Raw genomic sequence first — 19,602 nt, forward strand, 5'->3', positions numbered from 1 at the left:
GCTTCGGCGGCGCGTCGAGACCCCGGTCAGGTGACGTGGTTCCGCCAACTGGTGCGTGGCGCGCCGATAAGCCTGCATTTATCACTTTCACTGCAATTAGAGACTACTACATTATGCAGTTCATATACTTCTTATGTCAATGATGAATAGTGAATTCGATATTAACTAAGAATAAGAGGCAGTATGCATTCGATCAATCAGAAATGAAAAAAAAAAGAAGAAAAGAAAAAAGAAAACCATCAGCAGTAGGTCAACTCAGAAGCAGATGGGGGTTTTCACACAGCAGACAGAACCAGAACCAGTCAACACAAAAGAAGAAAAGAAAAGAAAAGAAAAGAAAAGAAAAGAAAAGAAACAACAACTAAATCTTGGTATCTCGCTCAAAGAGGGTCTATCTCACTCAGATGGAGGATGGGGAAAGGGGATCATAGAGGACAAGCAAAATGCACAAAGACAAATAGCGCCATCCGTATCCACGCCACCGCACAGCCAAACCATTGTGACCGAAATGGAAAAGAAGTGTTCAACACCAGGGGCAATGTAAAAGCAAACAGAGGGAAGAAAAAAGTTGTGGTAAAGTCACAGCAGGCCCGGAACAGAAAGGGCCAACCCATGCGAAAAGAAACAGCAAACCCCTTTGATAACAGTGGACACAGAAACCCACAAGCGCAAGTGGTAATCCCTCATCTCCTTTTCCCGCTCTCTCTCTTTCCCGTCCCCTTTCCCTCTTTTCCCTTTTTTTTTTTTTTTTTTTTTTTTTTGTATCTCGATCTTATATTTCTCATCTCGTCAATGCATTGCCATCCCACGTAGTTTGCGCCTTGTAATCCATGTTTCGCCTTAAGCCGGTCCCATGCATGTCGTAAGGTTGTCAAATATACCAAGTAATAAATCAAAAGAGAAAAAGATGCTTTTGAGACTTTTTACATGGCAACACCCGGTGCGCCGTCGGAGACATTATCCGAAAGGTTGATGAGGAGCTGTGCAAGGCAACGCTTGGTGGCGGCATCATCGCGAAGGACCGAGGAAAACGTCGCGTCTCGCAAAGGTTCGGGAAGACACTGTCGCAGAGCTTCCCGCGCCCTGCTGTTGTCGCTCAGACTGTTCGATCGTCAGCACGTGTCATTCATGCGACGCAAGGTATGACGGGACTATAGACTTACCGAAGGAAACAACGTACGACGTGTTTGAGAAGTCGAACAGTCTGTTGCTCCACAAGCTGAGTAACCATATTACTTAAGACAGTTCCCACCGCGTAGAATCTCTCGTAGGTTGCGCAGATGTACGCCAGGCCAATATCATCAAGAAGAATTTTTTGCACAATGAAAATGGCGACCGTCTTGCTCAGCTCGGAGCCTGTCTCCATGATGCGAAGGCAGAGGGGAATGATTTCGGTGGTGAGGAGGAAGTTGATAACGTCCGAGGAGTCATTCTTGACCAGAGCTCCGATCACTCCGAGCGAGGTGAGACGAAGGTACTCGAAAGGGCGCGACTTGGACGTCGTGTTGAGAAAAGGGTATAGGAAAAGAGGAATGTGCGCTATATCGGCGAGGGAGATACTATGTCAGAAGCGTTTCAAAATCAGGGTTCTACAGGAGGGTCACGTACCGTTCAGGAACAGGGTGCGGGTCTCGTTGTGGGAAGCGACACACTGGAGCAGAGCCAGCGCATTGCAAACTCGATTTGAGGCCGCGGCAGTGAGCTGTGAAGGGTTCAACAGCGGGTAGACGGAGATGATTTCTTGAAGTAGCGCAGTCATGACTCCTAGACGTCCGGACCAGGTTAGTTGCCACCAAGAAAAGCGAAGCGGGCCAGCATCAGGACCATACCGAACGAATGCCAGATCACCAGCGCGAGTTCCGGAACTTGCTCTCTCTTTTTGCTAAGCTCCATGAGAGCCGCCTCCCTGCGATTCGGGTCAAGGAGTTCTGCCACCCAGATGAAGACCTTGCGGTTCTCATCGCTGATCCCGCCATCCATCACCGACACAGCACCCGACAAAGCGCCATCCCCGCCTAACCCTCCAGCACCGGCTCCCTGGGAAGGGTTACCAGCACCGGGATTTCCTGCCATAGCGATACGGGTATAATGTTGTTGTTGAGCGGCGGCGGCAGCGGCAGCGGCCGCCTGAACTTGGGCATGCTGTTGGGCGACCAACGAAGAATGCTGTTGCTGAGCCTGGTGCGGGTGGGCTTGATGGTGCTGCTGCTGCTGATGTTGCAGCCACGAGGGATCAGCCTGCGGGTACTGATGCTGGTGAGAAAAAACGTGCTGGGTTTGCGTTTGAAGCATGACGGGGTTGGCGAAGACTCGGAGCACAGCGGGACTCGTAATCCTCAGGAGGGAAGACCTTGGAACAGCCCTGGGCGTATGAAAACCGGACTAAGACAGGGAATGTCGAAGAGGGGGGGGCTGGATTGTTCAGTGTGTGTCAAGAAGCCAAGCTCGAGATTGTACTCATGGATGAAGGCTATGTACAATACACTGAGTGATCGGACGAGTAAGGAGAGCGAGGAGGGAGGGTATCGGAGTGTCGGGGCAGGTTGGGTTGGGAAGGACGGAGCGTGGGATTGATGAATGAATGAATTGGACTGGGCTTGGGACTTGGACTTGGGACTACGGGAGGCGGGGAGGCGCTGGTTCCGCCCGGGCAGTTTGTGCCGTGCTTACTACTAAGTAGTAAGTAAGTAGCAGTAAGAGGTACGGTAGTCAATTCGGGTTACTTAAAGAGTTAGGCCGTCGGAGTTTTGCCCAGACCCTTTTCTTAGACAGTTCTCCCCGAGTCACAGATCTGAGACGAGTCAACGATCGACCTTCCGCCAGACAATGTGATTCATTCTTTGCTTTTTCTTGGACGGAACTTTGAGTCAACCCCATGTCATCTCAACTCCAACCTGTCTCGGACCGTCGATAGGCGCCTTGCAGGTTACACCGTGAAAAAAAATGCGCACGAGTTGATCCGGCAGGTGCATGATTATCTTATGGTCAACGCGGAGCTGAAGAAACAGGTATTATCGGAAGCAGCAAGTCCGATTCGATGCAAAAGTACACCTGCCTCAAAGAGACTAAGCAGTATACATACCGGTAACATGCATTCTACCCAAACAGCATCTTCGAGAACTACTTCTCATCAACTTTCTCGTCTCCTCTTGCGACACTAGATCAAATTCTTTCATATCTCATATTTACATCTGCCTCCTATTAGGGCATGAAGTGACTAGTGAATTAAACAGCGCGATCTGACGAAACATCACACATCAAAGGGGGTGGCATAATAACATGACAGCATAACGCATCATCATACATGGAAAGTCCTTCAAGGGGGAAAAGACCAAAGAAAACGTCATAATACACTCGCCGTGAGCCGAAAATAGCGCCGATTCATGCAGAGAGCCTCGGGAGTAAAAGCAAGGAAGAGATTGGGAGTTCGTTGGGTTCAGTAAATCGTTTTCAAAATCGTCGAATTCGTGCCATCAAATCATGATCTTCGCGAGCGCGTTCGAGATCGTCTGGACCGTCTTGTCTCTCGTGTCCGTCGATCGTCAGTGACCTCGCTGCCTAAAAGTACCGAGTTAGTATGGTAAGACATCACCCAAATCGCAAGACTGCGCAGCACATACCATCGTTGGTATAATAATCGGAGTAGTAATAATAACTGCTTGGGTATGTGTAGTCGGTCTTCTCATCGTCATCGCGATGGTCTTGCCTCCTCTTCAGTCCCAGGCAGATTGCAAGCGCACCGAGGATAATCCCGATTGTGGCCAAACCACTCCAGGGGGATTTCTTCTTCTCGCCTGCAGTCGATGCTCCAGCTGCCGGCCGGCTTCCAAACCAGGTCCGTCCTCCGGGCCGTGCGCCCCCATGCGAATGACGGTGGTACCGCTCCTCGACGTAGGTCGTCTCCTTTCTCTTTTTACGACCGCAGCCCAGACAGGCAAACAGAGAGTCAAGAATGCCGCGGCAGCACAGGCAAGCGCATAGTAGCAACAACAAAATCACACCGGCAATTGTTCCGATAACGATGCCTGCGATCGCTCCACCACTCAGTCCATCACTCGAAGCCTTGACTCCGAACACCGCTGATCCGGCCGTATTGACTGGGGCAATGAATCCCTGGGTGGTTGTGATTGAGGCCGTGTGGGTGGCAGTCGATAAGGTCGTTCCGCGGACGGCCGGCGTGGCGGGTTCGGTTTCAGTAGCCCAGATGGACGTACTTCCCAAGATACACTGCTGGTTGTAGCAGACATAGGCAGGCCCGCAGCAATTGTCGCCGCAAATGGTCTCACCAACACCGGCATCGCAGCTGGAGCCGGACGGGGCCGCTGAGATATAGCTGCTCCATGTGGAAGTGAACGTAGCGGTTTCCGTCTCGGTTCGGACGTAGGTCGTGGTAAAGTACTGCCAGCTGCCACCACCGCTACCACTGACGCACTCGGCTTGGCCATTGCTGTTGGTACTACATGACTCGCTGGAGCTGCAACAAAGTTGGCTATAGTAGCCGCAAGGATTTGCGCAACGCTTTTCTAAGAGCGTACCGTTGGCATATTCATGCGCTTCGGGTTCCAATGTTGTCGCGGTTGCGGTCGGTGGGATTACTGTCGCAGTGGCAGTGGCGGTCGGCGTTGCTGGCGAGATCGCTATGGTGGGTTGGATATGGTTCAGTAGAGGAAGTATGGAAATGGCCGACTGCAGTATGCGCGACACATGCATGGCGACGAGAGGACGTCGGGTTAGTGATGACAGCCACGAGGGGGCGTATATCGGGGTTCTGGAATGTCTTCTGGATTCCGATCGCTCTCAGCGAGATCCAGGATCAGATTGCACCACAACACCTGAGTCGACGGCCCCGTTGTATGGCAACCGAGCTTCATACAAATGACAGAAGCATATAGTAAACAAAGCCAAGCAATGGACTGGAATGCGAGACAATCAGTAGTAGCAAAACAAGAAAGGAAAGAATGTCTCCGAGCAGGAAAGAATTGGCAGGCAAAGAGAGAGAAGGAGGGGAAGTGAGCGAGACTGAGGGCTGTTGTTCATGCAGTCGAGATTGCGACGTTCTGTCTTCCTCTTGTCTTTTGATCCCAGCCTCCGTCCCGTCGTCTCCCCAACCACCGCATTTCCTGCGACAGCAACCACCAATCATTGCAACCCCGGCGAAGGAGTCATGATTGAGTGTAAACTTACGCTCACGGATTTAATTATGGAAATTTGGGAGGCTGGGAAAACCCACTTCTTGCCCCTCCGTCGTCAATTGTTGGCATGTTGCTGCCCCTCCCGTCTACACGACATTCACCCACTTCTCTCTCCCCCGCTCTTTGCTTGGGGTTCCTGACAGCGTCATCATCCTCTGCACCAGTCATCCTTCCGCTGGGCAGGAATACACGCAAACTAAGGGATTTTAGCCTGTCGGACGATGTTTGGTTTCCATCCCCGAGAGGATTTTCCCGTGACGAGACGGAGAGTCGGTCTGGCCGGCATGGTCTTGCCTCTTCCCTGATTTGATGCCGGGTTGGTGAGTTTCTGTCAGGGTCAGGTACTGACTGCACGTCTTGATCACACCGGCTCAGATCAGGTATCCAGGCATGGAGTCGGACTACCATCACCTCTTACGTGTCGACCGGACAGGACTAGCTCCTTACTTGGGCAGTGAATCCGGCGTATGAATGATGCAGCAGTGGCCACTCTCGAGTCTCCTCTGACCTATGATTTGACCTATACAAACTAATCTATTTACTCCGTACACACGGACCCAGTTTATTCTCCGCTCATCACCGGTGTGGGAACCCTATTTTTAACGATGCGGTGATGAAGCGGTGTGTGACTCCTCCGCATGCACCCATCAGACCAGTACGCATCTTGCTGTCGATGTATTCAGACCCGGTTGGAACTCGAATCGTGCTCGGACCTAGATTCCGCTTGAGCAATACTGCTTCTTGTTATTGCTCATTGATGCTATCTCAATTTCATTCTTATATACAAATTCTCGGAGTACATCACAGTCACGTTAGCCTTAAATCTTTCAAACATAACACATCATCGTTCAATCATTCCGTAAGCCAGATCCAATCGAAGATCCAGCGCATATATAACCGCAAAACCCTCGAACTGCCAAGCGTCCGTCACGGCCAGTCGGTTGTCATCAAATTCGCATTCCAACCAAATCAGTCATAGATTGCCAGCAAGCATATATACCCATAATCCTTCCATGCGTATCAACACGAAGCCAAGTCCTTGCAGGACATGCTCAAATAAACATTCCGGCCACTCCGATGACCATGCCAAAGAAGAGGTCCGCAAGGCTGGTTGTGTGTCTGAGTCCTGTCGCCCTGTTTTCGTGAACGCCCGTACTGTAGGCCGCGCAGTATCCGAGATTTAGGCCGTGGCAAGCCTCCAGACTAAGACTTGAACAAGTCGACATAGCCGCTGAGACGCCTGCCCGAGTCGTTCCCGCGCCGCCGTCAACAGCAACTGTCACGGCATAACCTCCCCCGAGCTGCGACAGACAGCCGGTGTATTCGCTCTGACATTGGGAATAGTAGGATGTGCAGACCTGGCCATTGGCGAACGAGGTCGGAATGACGACGAACGGATAGGCGGCCGCGAGAGTTGAGCCTGTAAGGGTGGCACTGGTCGGCCCGTCGGTAGTTTGCGTAGCGCTTGCTGTTTGAGGGAAGCGGAAGCTGCTGGTAGAATCGCCGACCACGACTACTCCTGTTCCCGTTGTAGAAAGTGTTCCTGTGCAGCTGGCTCCGGTTGGGCAGCAGGCGATATTGTTGGCATCATCACGAGTACATATGGTATTGTCCTTGCAGCAGATGTCGGAGTGGCCCAGCTTGGAACAAGCGTCATAACCGGATGGACAATTGTCGGCCCGCTTCCTAAGGATCTGTAACACTTCGAAAGCTCGCCATCTTGACTCTGCGATTTGGGGCTGCGAGAAGGGCAACGTCTCGACCGATGGGACCGCGGTCTCTAGTGACAAAGCTGTCGAGGCGAGGAATGCGACCGAGATCCACCCAGAAAGCTTCATTCTTGAGGCTAGGGCTGTTGCGCGCCCGCCAAAGATTGTAGGGAGTTGAAGTAATAGCGCTGAATAAGGTCTGCGGGTATATGCTCACACGGAATGCTGCTTTTGGTTCAGTTGCGATTAACACTTTCGATTTCGATCTGCTGCGATCGCAAAGTAGAGAGCGATCAACAAACTACTCAAAGCGGCCGCGGCAATCTATAGATAAGTAGATGTTAGTGAACGGTAGGAGGGGAAGATCTTAGCAACCCATGAAGTGGACATGCAAGAAAGACTCACAAACGGACTTGAAGGAAACCCTCTCTTTCTAGCCTAGGTATGAGTGGGAGCAATCGAGTCTGCAGCGGATCAAGGTGGGTGTTGAAAGCTGGTGCAGTGCTGCATCTTCCCAGCCGTTCAGGCAGCGCCGGTCTCCACTCACCGCAGTCCCCCTGCCACAGCAACGGACCGGCGCCGCGGTGTTCTCTTGTCCTCCTGCCGCCCGTGCTGGGATGGAGCCTATCCTCCTCTCCTATTTTTGGCCCGACTGGATATTTAACCTTGGGACGGTTTGGTCAAGAAACGCCCCGGGTGTCCGCCGGTGGCCCCTCCGCTGACCTAGTGGATAAAGTCTGCTCCATTATCATTATCGATAGTCAGGGTCCCAGTGATGTCACCTCCTCCAATCCCACTTCCGAACCTCCTCCATCCTAACTGTCCTGTCGAACTTCCTTACCACAATCAGTCATACACCTCAATCTGTGCTGTACCGCTGCAGGTTATCCTCAATTGCACCAAACTTGTTTCTCCGCTTGTAACACCATATCGGTGTATCAATCGAATGGTCGTACATGACTGCATTCATTGGTACACGTCGAGAAACATGGTTAAGCATGTGATTGGAGAGGCTCTTGCTGATTCAGATTAATGTGAGGAGGATACGCCAGACGGGGCCAATGCCTCAGCTACATCAACCTGCTTACTTCACTTCGCGTTTTCTATGCTCATTCTGGTAGATCCGTAGAAGCGCCCACCCCGCTTATATTCGGAGAGTTCTCATACTCAGACTAAAATGTCTTTGGCCGATAAACCTACGCACATGACAATCCCTCTCATCGATTTTAGGGCATGGTCCAACACAGAAGATGAGTCTGCCCGCCAACGGGTTGCACACGAGCTTGTGGAAGCCTGCCAGCGAGTCGGTTTTGTTTACATCCTCAACCATTCTCTGCCCGAAGATGTTCTCGACCAGGCTTTTGACTGGATAAAACGCTTGTTCGAGCTCCCGGAGAGCATCAAAATGCAAGCGCCTCACCCCGGAGGATGGACCGTGCATCGAGGGTATTCCTGGCCTGGCTTGGAGAAGGTTTCTCAAGTCTTAAGCACAGGAGACGATGAAGAAAGTCGGAAGAAGTTGAGAGAGGTGCCAGATGTCAAGGTGTGTTCGATGGTCCAACGTATCAAACCTGCGCGCTGTTTTTGAGATGCCGTAGAATGACATGTCTTTGACAATGCCAAACCTGTGCAGGAAATCTACGATATTGGGAGTGACCAGAATACTGCTCAGCCCAATCAATGGATACCCGAAGAGGCATTAGTGGGCTTTCGCAATTTCATGAATCGCTTCTACTGGGAGTGTAATGAAGTCGGTATTGAGATTCTCCGCGCTCTTGCGGTTGGCCTAAATCTGGATGACGAAGACCACTTAGCCACGAAGCATTCAGGTCATAATAATCAGTTACGACTCCTACACTACTTGCCTGTTCCAGCTGAGGATTTAGAGAAGGAACAAGTCGCTCGATGCCCAGCACACACCGACTGGAGCTCGATTACAATCCTTTTCCAGGATGACTGCGGCGGACTAGAAGTGGAAGACATCTCCCGGCCGGACAACTTTGTTCCCGCGGCTCCTGTCAAGAATGCAATTGTCATGAACGTCGGGGATCTCCTGCAAAGATGGAGCAATGGTCGGTACCTGTCTCTCTAGGTGTAGATTATACTGACTTGTACAGACCGCCTCCGGTCAACTAATCATCGGGTTAGACTTCCACAACTGTCAGATCGATTTGAGGGAAGCAGTCGTATGACGCGCGAGCGGTTTTCCATTCCATACTTCATGGCTCCGGATCCTGATTCGGTCATTGGGTGTATACCGTCGTGCATGAGCGAGCAAAACCCGGCCAAGTATGAACCGATCACCCAAGCCGGTTACAACCAGATGCGAGCTTCAATGATGTATTAGGTTTAATCTCAGACGGTATTTGGTACGAACTGGGCACTGTTTTTCAAACAAAGGCCATGCTCCGCGGTAGAAAGTAGAAACTACCTTATCCCAACTGCTAGCCCTGAGCCCTAGGTCGGAGCCTAAAAGAGTAACTAGTCTTCACCGCCTCAGAATACAACGAATCATCACATGGCAACATCAATGGTGTTCATCAGCAACAGCGGCAACAGCTTGAGCCTACTTACCAGTGGAGACCCATAATCAATCAGTAACGGAGTACTATCACGAGCAAGACTCACTCCTAGAGCCAACATCCCACTTTTCAAATCAACCGACACTACTTTGCCCGATTCCTCAATTGATAGCCCAATCTCTACGCAAAAAAAAGTTCAAAACACCATTCGAACACCACCTACCAGACAACCTACCCCTCTCCACCGATCTAACCCCCGATACCAACCGACCAAAATGTCCATCCCCAACGAAGCTCTGCAGAAGGTCAGCCTTGACTTCTAACTTTGAAGCTCACACCCCACCGCAACCCTTGAAACTAATATTTCGTTAGATTTTGCAAGAAATCGAAGCCCAAGCCATCAGCTCCCAACAACAACTGGGCATCACGAAGGCCCAAATCACCACCAAACAACGCGACATCCGCATGCTCGAACTCACATCCAAGGAAATCGGAGATCTACCCAAGGAAACGCGCGTATATGAGGGTGTCGGGAAAATGTAAGATCGCTCAGTCTCCCTCCTTTCTGTTCCATCCACAGGGACATGGTCTCTGTATTCGCTTGTGAAGATATCACCTTTCAATCCCTTTGATTGCTGTTCACGGATAATTCCAAAAAGTCCCATCCCCATTATCAGCCCAGCTAAACGACAAATGTCGCTGACTACATGATTGAACGAAACAGGTTCGTCGCCGTTCCCATCCCCACCATCGACAAGCGTATATCCAGCGAGAGCAACGAGCTCAAATCCGAGATTACCGGACTGGAGAAGAAGTTACATTACCTGGAGATGACGCATAAGAACAGTCGGGACAACTTGGAACAAATCCTGAAGGCGGGGCGGGCTTGAGTTTCTTCATCTATACTTAATGATAACAAATTTGGGTGCTATGGTTCTTTTCTTCTTTCTTCTTGTGGATATTCGTTTGTTGGGTTGCCATATTGGTTCTACTGGTGTGTTCGTGCGAGAGTGGTGCGCATGGCGCATGAGCTGTTATCTCGATGGACAATCGATCTACTGGACTAGTGCAGAGGATGTGAGGGTGATCGGGCTGGGCTCGGTGGTACCAGCGATTGTCCTCCTACCTTCTAGGATCTTGCTTCAGAGTCATCGTTGGCCAGGGCTCAGGGTGGGAATCATAGCCCTAGTGGCGTCCTTTCAAGGTGGAATAGCTGATATTCCGAAGGACAGTCCCGTTACGATCCTTCCCTCTCATCTCAGCAACGGCATACAAGGAGCCAAGGACGCGGCTGCAGCGGAAAACTTCATCCTCGCCAAGACACGGCGTGTGTGTCTTAGATCGTGCATGTCCGAGGAGCATTGGCAGCCAGGGTGTGGTGACAGTAGCGTCGGCATCCTCACCCATGGTGGGTTTGCTTGCAGGTCGCCCGGCCATTGTTTATGAGTGTTGATGAGCCGGGTGTTGTTGGTTGATCCGCTATGGTCATTTTGACTATAGCTTATCTGTGCGGATGGCTGGGTATCCCTGATTTTGCCTCCTTCAGGCTCTATCGGAGTCAAATGTAGCAAGCCCGGTATAAGACAGTGGGTTAAGTGTCCAGAGTAACCTGGAGCTTACTTTTGTTAGACCACCGATGGCGAGCGGTGTTCTAGACGTTTCGAGGACACGCTCCCCCTATGTAACGTGCGTTCTGTGTACCAAGGAGGAGCATCAGTATACACACATATCTCGTAAGCAAGCGCGGGATGGAAGGACAAGCGCGATTCTGGGTAAGGCTATCTGCCCACTCCAAGGCTTTCTCGTCATCAGTGGCTTATTGCTGTGCACCATGGCCAAAAGTACGCTCTACGGGCATGACAGCTCATTCGAGTGCTTGAACGCTCAAGGGTTAGACAGCATGTTCGATTCCATGTTCATGGCTGATTTGTGTAGCTCTTGGGAGTGGGATTCGACTACTAGGTATCTTAAGGGAGTGTCGCGACGCCTATACTGGTGGTCACTTTTACATGACGGCTAAGCAAACACGGTCCGTTTCGTCTTCCCTCGTGCACGTAGCTGACGCTCTCTTGCACGTTCAGCTCACTGACATGAGGAATCACATCGATTTTTATTCTTCCGAGACTCGCTTCAGCTAAGCCATACCTGTTCTGATAAGCACATAATCCCGATCGTATGGACGCTCTTCTTCCCTCCAGGTACATCTACGGGAACAGTGTGGTACAAGATTACAACCAGGAAGCGATGTGACACGAGCTGTTTTCTGCTATTCATAGATCAGAAAGTCAAAGGATAGCATGAGGATTTACCTCGAACCATGACATCTAGCCTCAATTTTATGTGAATCCAGCCATGACTTTGATGTCATATGTCTTAGAATTGCATGATTTGAGAGAGCACAACCATAAATCCACCACCCTTTTCTAATCCAGCCTCTGAGGCACAACTCACTACTCCCTCAGGGATCATGCTTAGTCGGATACCTTGGGACGCCTCTCGATGGGATCACAAAGCTCATAGCTCAACAAGCGTTTCAATGTCGGACGACGTCAAAGTTCAGCTTTGACTCTAATCTAGCATGGTACATACAGCACATGGGACTCGCTGTCACTATCCTTGTGCAAATCCACCGCCAGGGTACAGAGCTACTAGTATCATATCCATGAAAGACGCTGTTGCCGTTGATTATAAGAGCGAGCGAGCACGATTTTTCCGACTGTCCAAAAATTCCTTGCAGCAGCTGCGGGGCACAACAAAAATGACGTGTAAATCCTTTCCTTTCTCCGCACTCAGCAAACCTCAGCAATACGACGTCTCGCCCTCCTTTCCTCTCCGGGGATCCCTTGCATTCTGCATAGTGGAGAAGAAGAGACCCTCCTCCACGGGTTGACTGACATATCTCAGCCATTGATCAAAGAAGCTAAGGCTGCGTCCATTTGCCAGGTTTCAGCCGATCAAGGCAAAGATAGCCTGACGGGAAGCAGATAGCTGCACCCTCAGCAGTTCTAATAAAAGAAGATCTGGACGCCTGAAGCCGAAACAAGAGGTATAAATAGCCCCCAAGCTTCGTCCCGCTTGAAGAAGTGGAGAGTAGCAAGCAAGAGCCTTTTTCTAATTTTCGCTTTGCGCCCCTACTATAATACCGATCTGTCTGTCTTGACAATTGTCAGCCCACCACATCAAGTCATCATGCAATTCCTTCTCTATATTGCTGCTGCCCTGAGCCTGGGGACTGCTACTCTGGCCGCACCGACTCCAGAGACGGAAGTCAGTGCGGATCCGTCCACCTACCAATGGCATGGTTGTGGCTCCGTCGGCATTGTGCGTTCACCCAGCTCCCTCTTCACGACATAATGTTCTTCTTTGCTAATGGGGTATGATTAGTGTCATAGCGATAGCGACTGTCAGGCCGACTCGAACTGCCTAAGTACGGCCCAGGGTGTACGTGCCAACAGACTTGCCCCTTCCCCCTTGAAGCTCCAGAAAACTAATGGATTTACTGGGTTTAGAACGCCAGTCACATCCACTGTGGACAGGAGAACCATCCGACTGCATGCTGGGCTGTAAGTTTACTATCCTCCTGGCTTCTTGAAGTTTGCTGACTTTTCTCCCCTGCTGTAGTGGTGGAACGAGTAAGAGCGACACCTGGACCATTTGCGCGAAAACAAGTCATGAACAAATCAACCTGGTGGATATAATGCAGTTGAAGTGGGAGACTTGAGTTACGACAATAATGTGGATTGGATAATGGGGCTTTCTTTTTCTTCTTATTTCCCTTTTGCTATCGCGACTGCGATATGGCAGCGAACATTTTCAATTTCTGTAATTTTTTCTTACGAAACCCATAGCATGTGGCCCATTAATGATAGAATGCAAATGACAACAATAACTGGTATCAATTGTGATGACGTGCATAGCCACTCTTAAGATGTAGTTCTATGATCATCCATGAACCCGAAATTGCGGCCTGCTCAATTCCATTCTTAAGCCTTCTTCATCAATGGAATTGGGCTGCAAAAGAACATTCTACCCCTTCGGCTGTTTGCCTCCCTCCACGCACAGCATCATATTATCCTCCGACGATCTTCAATGATGGAATGGATGCCAGACGTGGACAACCAGAGAATGGATGTTCGATCAGGCAGCGCACTCCCTGGCAGTCAATACCCGGAGAGCTCATTGGTAGCATTACGGGAGCCAGGGTGGCGGTGGCCATAGTCCCCTTCCTTCCCAACACTCACCACTCACTTACACGTTTACTGTTCAAGAATATCCGATGCCAATTGCATGGGAGTTGAAAGTTTTCTCCAGGTTTGTGGAAAAAAAAAACAAAAAGGATGAGGCTGTGGGAGGTGGGGGCCGAATCCGTGACAATTAAGTATAGTCCCGAAGGGATCGATCGGGTGTGGCTAAGTCGGCACGGGCAGTCAACAAGCATCACCACAACAACATAATTATCCACTGCAATTCCATGGTCCTGACTAAGGGACTGGGTCAGGTGCGACCGCGACTTTCTTTCTACACGATCGGACTGGGTCACGCTGATTTCACCATCAATTATTGGTAGGGTCAGAAGATGCCCCGTACAGTACATACATGCACTTATTATATGTGTAGTGGATGTACTGTACTGTACAGCGTACCTACTCGTACATCAAGCATTCAATGGGGGGGACCCTGGGACCTAGGGGGAAAGTTACTCCACTCTCGGGCAGGACCAACTCACTCTTACCTTAACTTGCTGTAACTGGAAGTGCACATAGTCTGGGCTCTGGGTCCGTCCGGTACTGTATGTACCCTTTGGCTTTGGTTTCTGCCCCTCTTTTTTTCGCTTCGCCTCTTGTTCAGTGACTCAGTCAGGGTCCTCTTGCGGCCCATGGATACTGCAGCGGTTGTTCCCGTTGTGCCTGTCCATGGGTTGAGAATATTGGACGACAGCATGTTAACTTGGCCATGAATTGGAGAACTAAGTACCCTGAAGTCTACTCTCCTTTCTCTAGCCGCCTTGCTCCAAAGAACTAGTCAGAATAAAATAAACATCAGCAACAAAGATATCACGGTTTTGACAGCCGCCGCTAAACAACGTTCCTCTTCCAGTAAACCGACCCCATCATCTATCGAGGCGTTTCTACACATGCGTATGGTTAGTTTCCTTGCGAGTTTAGTTCCATCAGCCCTACTGGACCTAGTGTCACGTAAGTAGGTGGTGGGTGGATAGTTCCAGATGTCTCGCGCGCGCTCTCTAGGCTCTCTCTCTCTCCCTCTCTTTTCTCTAGCTCTCTCTGCCTATGAGATTCCCCGAGCGCGTTGTCACCTAAAGAAAACCGACGGAGGCGAGACGATGACAGGTTCGGTTGCCAGATGATCAAGCAGGCTCGGCCCAATGATGCCAATCATCATCCCCCACTTCAGCTGAACAGACAAGACAGAAACACTCTGAGCCTTTCCCGCGGTTTAAGAGGCACGGGGGAAGCTTTTCCACCTGCTTTTGCTCTTTTCTTGTTTCTTTTCCCTTCGCGTGGGTCTTCTGCTTCCTTCCTCCTCTTCTCTTCTGTCTCTTCACCTTAACGTTGGAGGAACAGTCCAGAGTCTGATTGTTTTTTTGTGGTTAGTTGTGCTCGTCTCTTTTCCTTTCTTTCTCTATCTCTCTATATCTTCTCTCCCCCACCATCACCACCACTATCAACACTACCGATAGATTAAACGCCCGCCCCTCCCCAGCCTCCCCTCCTCTTCAATCAGCCCCGTCGACGTCACCGCCTACCATTTAGTCATCTCTCCCTCCCCCTCCTCTCCCCCGCTCAACGGGGGTTGACTTTATCCAAATTCAGATCCGCACTATCATCTCAAGAGGATTATCTCTCCGAGAAAAACAAACACTGAAACAAGAGCAATAGAGACTTGAGGCCCCTCCCAAAATGGGTCCTCGACGCCGCCACCAACTGGTCACCGATTCCGAATCGGACTTCTCCGAGTCGGATATTTCGATGATCGAGTACCCCGGCCGCAAGGTGAGCCATCGACACCGCTCCGTGTCGCGGCACCGCCACTTCAGCCCGGAGTACAGCAGCAGCAACACCTACCTCAGCCCGGTGCTGCACTCGGACGCCCAGCTGCAGCACCTGCACCGGTCGGCATCGACCGGCGCCCGGCGACGCCCCGACCGGCACCAACGCGACTACAGCCAGCAGCCGGTCGCCGTGATCGTGGACGTCAACAACCACAACGACACCAAGTCCGACAATAAGACCGATACTAAGACCGACGCCAAGACGGATTCGCGCAACAAGAGCGCCACCAAGCAGCGTAAGGCCGAGCATCGGCTGCAGAACAATTACGTCGACTACGACTCCGAGGACGAGACCAACCTTCGCAGTCACCGCCGCCGTCCACGGTCCAGCACCGCCAGCATCTCCCGCGAGGCCTCTCCCCGCGCCCCCGCGGTGGCAGCGCCCCCACCCCCGCCGCAGATGATGCCCGCCGGCCGCGACCGCGACTTCGAGCTGGTAATCGACCAGCGGCTGCTGGAGCGGAACGATGCCCGGCAGGACTTCGAGCTATTCCGGCAGCAGCAGGAGATCGAGCGGCTGGAGCGCGAGCTGGCCCGCCACCGCGAGGTCCGCGAGCACCAGCAGGAATACCGGCCGCACCATGAGGTGCGCATGCTCAAGGAGGAGGAGGACTGGTACGAGGACGAAATCAGCGAGCGGCTGCGGCGGCTGGAGCGCTTCGAGAAGAAGCAGCGTATGGAGGAGGAGCAGCGCCAGGTGGAGCATCGTTACAAGCTGATTAAGTTCGAGGAGGCCCAGCGCCAGGCCGCCGAGCAGGAGGAGCTGAACCGCAAGATGCGCCAGAAGCGGCTCGAGGACCTCCAGCGCAAGATCGACGAGGAGGAGGAGCGCGAGCGCATCAAGAAGGAGATTCGCGATGAGGAGGCCAGGCGCATCCTCGCCGAGCAGGAGCGTGCCCGCAAGGAGGCCGCCATGAAGCAGGCTGCCATCGATGAGTGGAAGCTGAACGAGGAACGGCGCATGATCGCTGAGCGCGAGGAGAAGAGGCGTCGTGATCACGAGTTCAAGGAGAGATTGAGACTCGAATTCGGCTACAACGAGCACGAGATCGAGGAAATCCTCCGCAAGAAGGAGAAGAAAGAGAAGAAAGAAGAGAAGGAGATCGAAAAGGAGCATAAACAGGAGAAGAAGGAGGAAAAGAAAGAAGAAAAGAAAGAGGAAAAGAAGGAGAAGGAAAAGGAGAAGGAGAAGCTTCCTGAGCTTGAACCCCCACACCAGCGAACCACCTGGATCAAGGTATTACATCCCATTACTTCCCCCGCACTTTCACGTCGTAATCCGAAGCCCAACTGACCAACCGGCTCTAGGTCCACCATAAGCACCTCCTCCCTGACACACTGATTGCCTATCGCTTGCCCTGGGATTGGGACGATGTACGTGAGCCCTGAGGATATCCGCTCCCCAAGCATGACAAAAGCCACTGACTTCCACAAACAGCTCGACAGCAACTACATCATCATCAAGCAGTGGATCTCCGAAGACTTCCAGGAAGAGCTCTTCGCCCACACGCGGCGCCTGCGCGAAGGCAAGCTCGTCACTCAAACCTCCAGCACGCTGACGGAGCTCAAGGTCAACGACAGGAAAAAGGACAAGATGTACCTTGTGCGCAAGAAGAACCCCGGTGGCCGCGCCTGGATTCTTACCTGAGAGCCAAGTCCACCACTGATAGAAACACCGCCCGCCCATTCTGAACTTATGATACCATGATCTTGCTTAACGTGTCACGAAATTCGGTATCACCAGCCCTTTTTGATGATTTTGTCTATTTGTTTCTGTTTTTTTTTTCTCTGGTACAATTCGTTGAAATGCAGTCAGTAAGTATGCTTATATCGATCGATTGATCTTTTCATTTTCCTCATGAGTTGGGATTTGTGTGATGGATTTTTTTTTCTCTTTTCCCTTTCCAAAGGAGTTAATAACAACATATGATACAATTGATTCTGATGCTGAAAGAAAAGATTGCTCGAGCCTCCCTTCTTCTTCATCTATGTATTTCGTAATGGAAACCCAAAAATAAAATCGGAACCGAGGAAACAAGATAAGATGCAAGCGCTTCCGAAAAGACCAAGATTCGATTTCCTTCATCAGCTTTAAGAGCGCGACTCACCCTGCGCAGCCCACTGGACCTCAGCGCGGAGAATCAGTTCCTCGTAGACCGTCCAGGCGAGCGCCGAGCTAAGAGCCTTCCTCGTGATACGCAGACCCAGCCCGCCGAAGAGGCTCCGCACGCCGTCCTCACTGACCATCAGCCTGGCAGCACGCATCATGTTACCGTACCGACCCGGCATAAGCTGCAGGCGCGTCTTGACCGCGTCAAAAGGATTCGTGATCGCCGTGGCCAGACCCGCGGCCAGTCCTCCCGAGACGAAGTTAATCGATGAGGACGACGGCGATCGAAGTGGTTGTTGCTGACTCTCTGATGGGGTACTACTGGCCAACGAGGCCAGATGACGCTTCAACTGCTCGTAGAACAGCACGTACAACCCGGCGTAGGGCGCGTCCCGGGCGGCCGTGGCGCCGAAGCCCGAGAACAGCCCGCGCACGCCCTCCGTGCGCACGATGTCGCGCCCCGCGCTCATCAGGCTGCGGTATGCATAGAAGTCCGATTCGTATCGCACCTTCAGCACCGTCACTGGCATCATCACGAATCCCGCTGCCACCCGCGCCGCGGCGCCCGTGGCTAGGTTGGCGGTGTTGGAGAGTTTGGGGAGGGCGGACGAGGAGGATGTAGTTGCGCTGGTGGTGCTGGTGTTGGTCGGATTCTTAGGGCCGTTGGCCAGGGCGAGTGGCGTCCCTGTTTGGGCGAGGCTTTGGCGCAGCGAGTTCAGGCTTGTGAAGTACAGTGCTGAGCCGAAGCCGGTGCGCAGCGCGGAGGGGAGCGTGCCGCGCCATAGTCCGCGGATTGGTTGCGGGGATGAGAGGATTGCTTTCAGGGTTGGGAGGAGGGATGCGGACTGGGATTGTTGGATGCGGGTTTTGAGGAGGTCCGCGGGTTGTAGGAGGATTGAGGACGTTAGTCCTGAACAGAGACCTGCTGCGAAGTGGAAGGTGGTTTTTGAGGCTGTGATTTGGGACGCTTGTTGTCAGTGGTTGATCGTGTCGTTTGCTTGTGAGTGGAGAGAGACTCGGACAGAGGAGGGAGATGATGTGGATGGTATGGATGGTATGGATCGACTCACGTGTGGAGGTTGTTTTCACCTGCGTCACTGCATAAGAGGCATTGTTCGACATTGCTTATGAAGTCTTCCTTCAGGCCTGTTCCTGGGCAACTTCAATGGCAGTAGATGAGATTAGAGCGGAAATACCAGGCCTCAGTTCATCGAGAATTGAGGATGGGGTTCGAAAGTACGAATCGGCGAAGAATTCAGATGTCCAAGACAAGGCCGCATAAAAGCGGTCACAGTCGCAGTGATAAGGGCAGCGACAACATTTCAATCGGACAAATAGACGAAGAGAGAGATAGACTTTGCGGGCAAGAGATGGAAAATTTGCCTGAACCCAGTCAGGTACAGAGTTCCAGAGGCAAAAGAAAAAAAATGATAAAGAAAGACGGTGTAGAGGAAGAAAGAAGACTTGGACATTCGCAGTGGAAGACCGACTGGACCCATCCAATTTTCCTGAAGCGGACGGAGCGGATCTCGAGTGAGTGAGTGAGTGAGAATTGGTGAAGTCATCAGTGGCTTGCACGGAAAGCAGGCTGATTGGCTGAAACAGAGTCACCAGCCACAGTTTATTCTCCCAGGTTGTATTGTTCTTCCGAACAGTCCCGCGCAAGGGATTACGATGCAGCTTAAGCTTATTATTCGGTCCAGATGTTTGAAAGCAAAGGGTCTGGTACTTGTGCTGTCAGTAATCCCAGCTCTTTTCTAAGTCTACTATAGGACGGACCCCCAACTATGCCAAGTAAAAAGCTAGCTGTGTCGCACCAGGTCGGATAACGGAGGGCGTAGTACATACTTCATCATCATCATCATCATCATCAGCCGCCCAAGTCAAAGAGAATCTCACTCCCTTCTGCACCTCAATTCTATCTAGCATCCAGCCACCAATGCTTCTTTTGAGCAGAGCTAGATACGCCTCCTAGACAGTTTGTATGTTGGAGCTGTCA

At 51.6% G+C, this 19,602-nt stretch overlaps 10 protein-coding genes across 10 annotated transcripts; 6 read left to right on the forward strand and 4 right to left on the reverse strand.

The window, feature by feature from the left end:
* Positions 1-95: 95 nt before the first annotated feature.
* On the forward strand, positions 96-868 carry BO97DRAFT_2091 (uncharacterized protein). The gene has a single exon (XM_025690560.1). It carries the CDS (start codon positions 412-414, stop codon positions 811-813), a length of 402 nt encoding a protein of 133 aa, XP_025556364.1. The 5' UTR covers positions 96-411; the 3' UTR covers positions 814-868.
* On the reverse strand, positions 869-2,381 carry BO97DRAFT_2095 (Rcd1-like cell differentiation family protein). Its single transcript, XM_025690561.1, has 4 exons — positions 1,830-2,381; positions 1,609-1,764; positions 1,164-1,539; positions 869-1,101 (listed from the first exon to the last, which is right to left on the reverse strand). The coding sequence occupies exons 1-4, from the start codon at positions 2,290-2,292 to the stop codon at positions 924-926; spliced, it is 1,173 nt and encodes a 390-aa protein (XP_025556365.1). The 5' UTR covers positions 2,293-2,381; the 3' UTR covers positions 869-923.
* Positions 2,382-3,154: 773 nt separating this feature from the next.
* Positions 3,155-5,032, reverse strand: BO97DRAFT_401893 (uncharacterized protein). Its single transcript, XM_025694366.1, has 2 exons — positions 3,621-5,032; positions 3,155-3,558 (listed from the first exon to the last, which is right to left on the reverse strand). Exons 1-2 carry the CDS (start codon positions 4,708-4,710, stop codon positions 3,479-3,481), a joined length of 1,170 nt encoding a protein of 389 aa, XP_025556366.1. The 5' UTR covers positions 4,711-5,032; the 3' UTR covers positions 3,155-3,478.
* Positions 5,033-5,956: 924 nt separating this feature from the next.
* BO97DRAFT_380432 (uncharacterized protein) lies at positions 5,957-7,381 on the reverse strand. The gene is made up of 2 exons (XM_025693203.1): positions 7,307-7,381; positions 5,957-7,225 (listed from the first exon to the last, which is right to left on the reverse strand). Exon 2 carries the CDS (start codon positions 7,028-7,030, stop codon positions 6,245-6,247), a length of 786 nt encoding a protein of 261 aa, XP_025556367.1. The 5' UTR covers positions 7,031-7,225; positions 7,307-7,381; the 3' UTR covers positions 5,957-6,244.
* Positions 7,382-8,078: 697 nt separating this feature from the next.
* On the forward strand, positions 8,079-9,248 carry BO97DRAFT_334284 (isopenicillin N synthase family dioxygenase; the record flags this gene model as incomplete). Its single annotated transcript, XM_025691393.1, has 3 exons — positions 8,079-8,444; positions 8,535-8,973; positions 9,019-9,248. 3 exons carry the CDS (start codon positions 8,079-8,081, stop codon positions 9,246-9,248), a joined length of 1,035 nt encoding a protein of 344 aa, XP_025556368.1.
* Positions 9,249-9,698: 450 nt separating this feature from the next.
* On the forward strand, positions 9,699-10,313 carry BO97DRAFT_409683 (putative prefoldin subunit 1; the record flags this gene model as incomplete). Its single annotated transcript, XM_025696105.1, has 3 exons — positions 9,699-9,728; positions 9,796-9,962; positions 10,148-10,313. 3 exons carry the CDS (start codon positions 9,699-9,701, stop codon positions 10,311-10,313), a joined length of 363 nt encoding a protein of 120 aa, XP_025556369.1.
* BO97DRAFT_2169 (uncharacterized protein) lies at positions 9,880-10,964 on the forward strand. The gene is made up of 2 exons (XM_025690621.1): positions 9,880-9,962; positions 10,148-10,964. The coding sequence occupies exon 2, from the start codon at positions 10,333-10,335 to the stop codon at positions 10,867-10,869; it is 537 nt and encodes a 178-aa protein (XP_025556370.1). The 5' UTR covers positions 9,880-9,962; positions 10,148-10,332; the 3' UTR covers positions 10,870-10,964.
* Positions 10,965-12,502: 1,538 nt separating this feature from the next.
* Positions 12,503-13,241, forward strand: BO97DRAFT_2278 (uncharacterized protein). Its single transcript, XM_025690695.1, has 4 exons — positions 12,503-12,744; positions 12,808-12,864; positions 12,941-12,986; positions 13,045-13,241. The coding sequence occupies exons 1-4, from the start codon at positions 12,613-12,615 to the stop codon at positions 13,119-13,121; spliced, it is 312 nt and encodes a 103-aa protein (XP_025556371.1). The 5' UTR covers positions 12,503-12,612; the 3' UTR covers positions 13,122-13,241.
* Positions 13,242-15,212: 1,971 nt separating this feature from the next.
* On the forward strand, positions 15,213-17,363 carry BO97DRAFT_2374 (uncharacterized protein). The gene is made up of 3 exons (XM_025690755.1): positions 15,213-16,730; positions 16,802-16,867; positions 16,932-17,363. Exons 1-3 carry the CDS (start codon positions 15,342-15,344, stop codon positions 17,139-17,141), a joined length of 1,665 nt encoding a protein of 554 aa, XP_025556372.1. The 5' UTR covers positions 15,213-15,341; the 3' UTR covers positions 17,142-17,363.
* BO97DRAFT_358848 (putative mitochondrial carrier protein) lies at positions 17,359-19,111 on the reverse strand. The gene is made up of 2 exons (XM_025692288.1): positions 18,674-19,111; positions 17,359-18,555 (listed from the first exon to the last, which is right to left on the reverse strand). The coding sequence occupies exons 1-2, from the start codon at positions 18,723-18,725 to the stop codon at positions 17,585-17,587; spliced, it is 1,023 nt and encodes a 340-aa protein (XP_025556373.1). The 5' UTR covers positions 18,726-19,111; the 3' UTR covers positions 17,359-17,584.
* Between the last annotated feature and the right edge of the window lie 491 nt (positions 19,112-19,602).

Source organism: Aspergillus homomorphus (genome assembly GCF_003184865.1).
Source record: "Aspergillus homomorphus CBS 101889 unplaced genomic scaffold BO97scaffold_1, whole genome shotgun sequence".
NCBI classification, from domain to species: domain Eukaryota; kingdom Fungi; phylum Ascomycota; class Eurotiomycetes; order Eurotiales; family Aspergillaceae; genus Aspergillus; species Aspergillus homomorphus.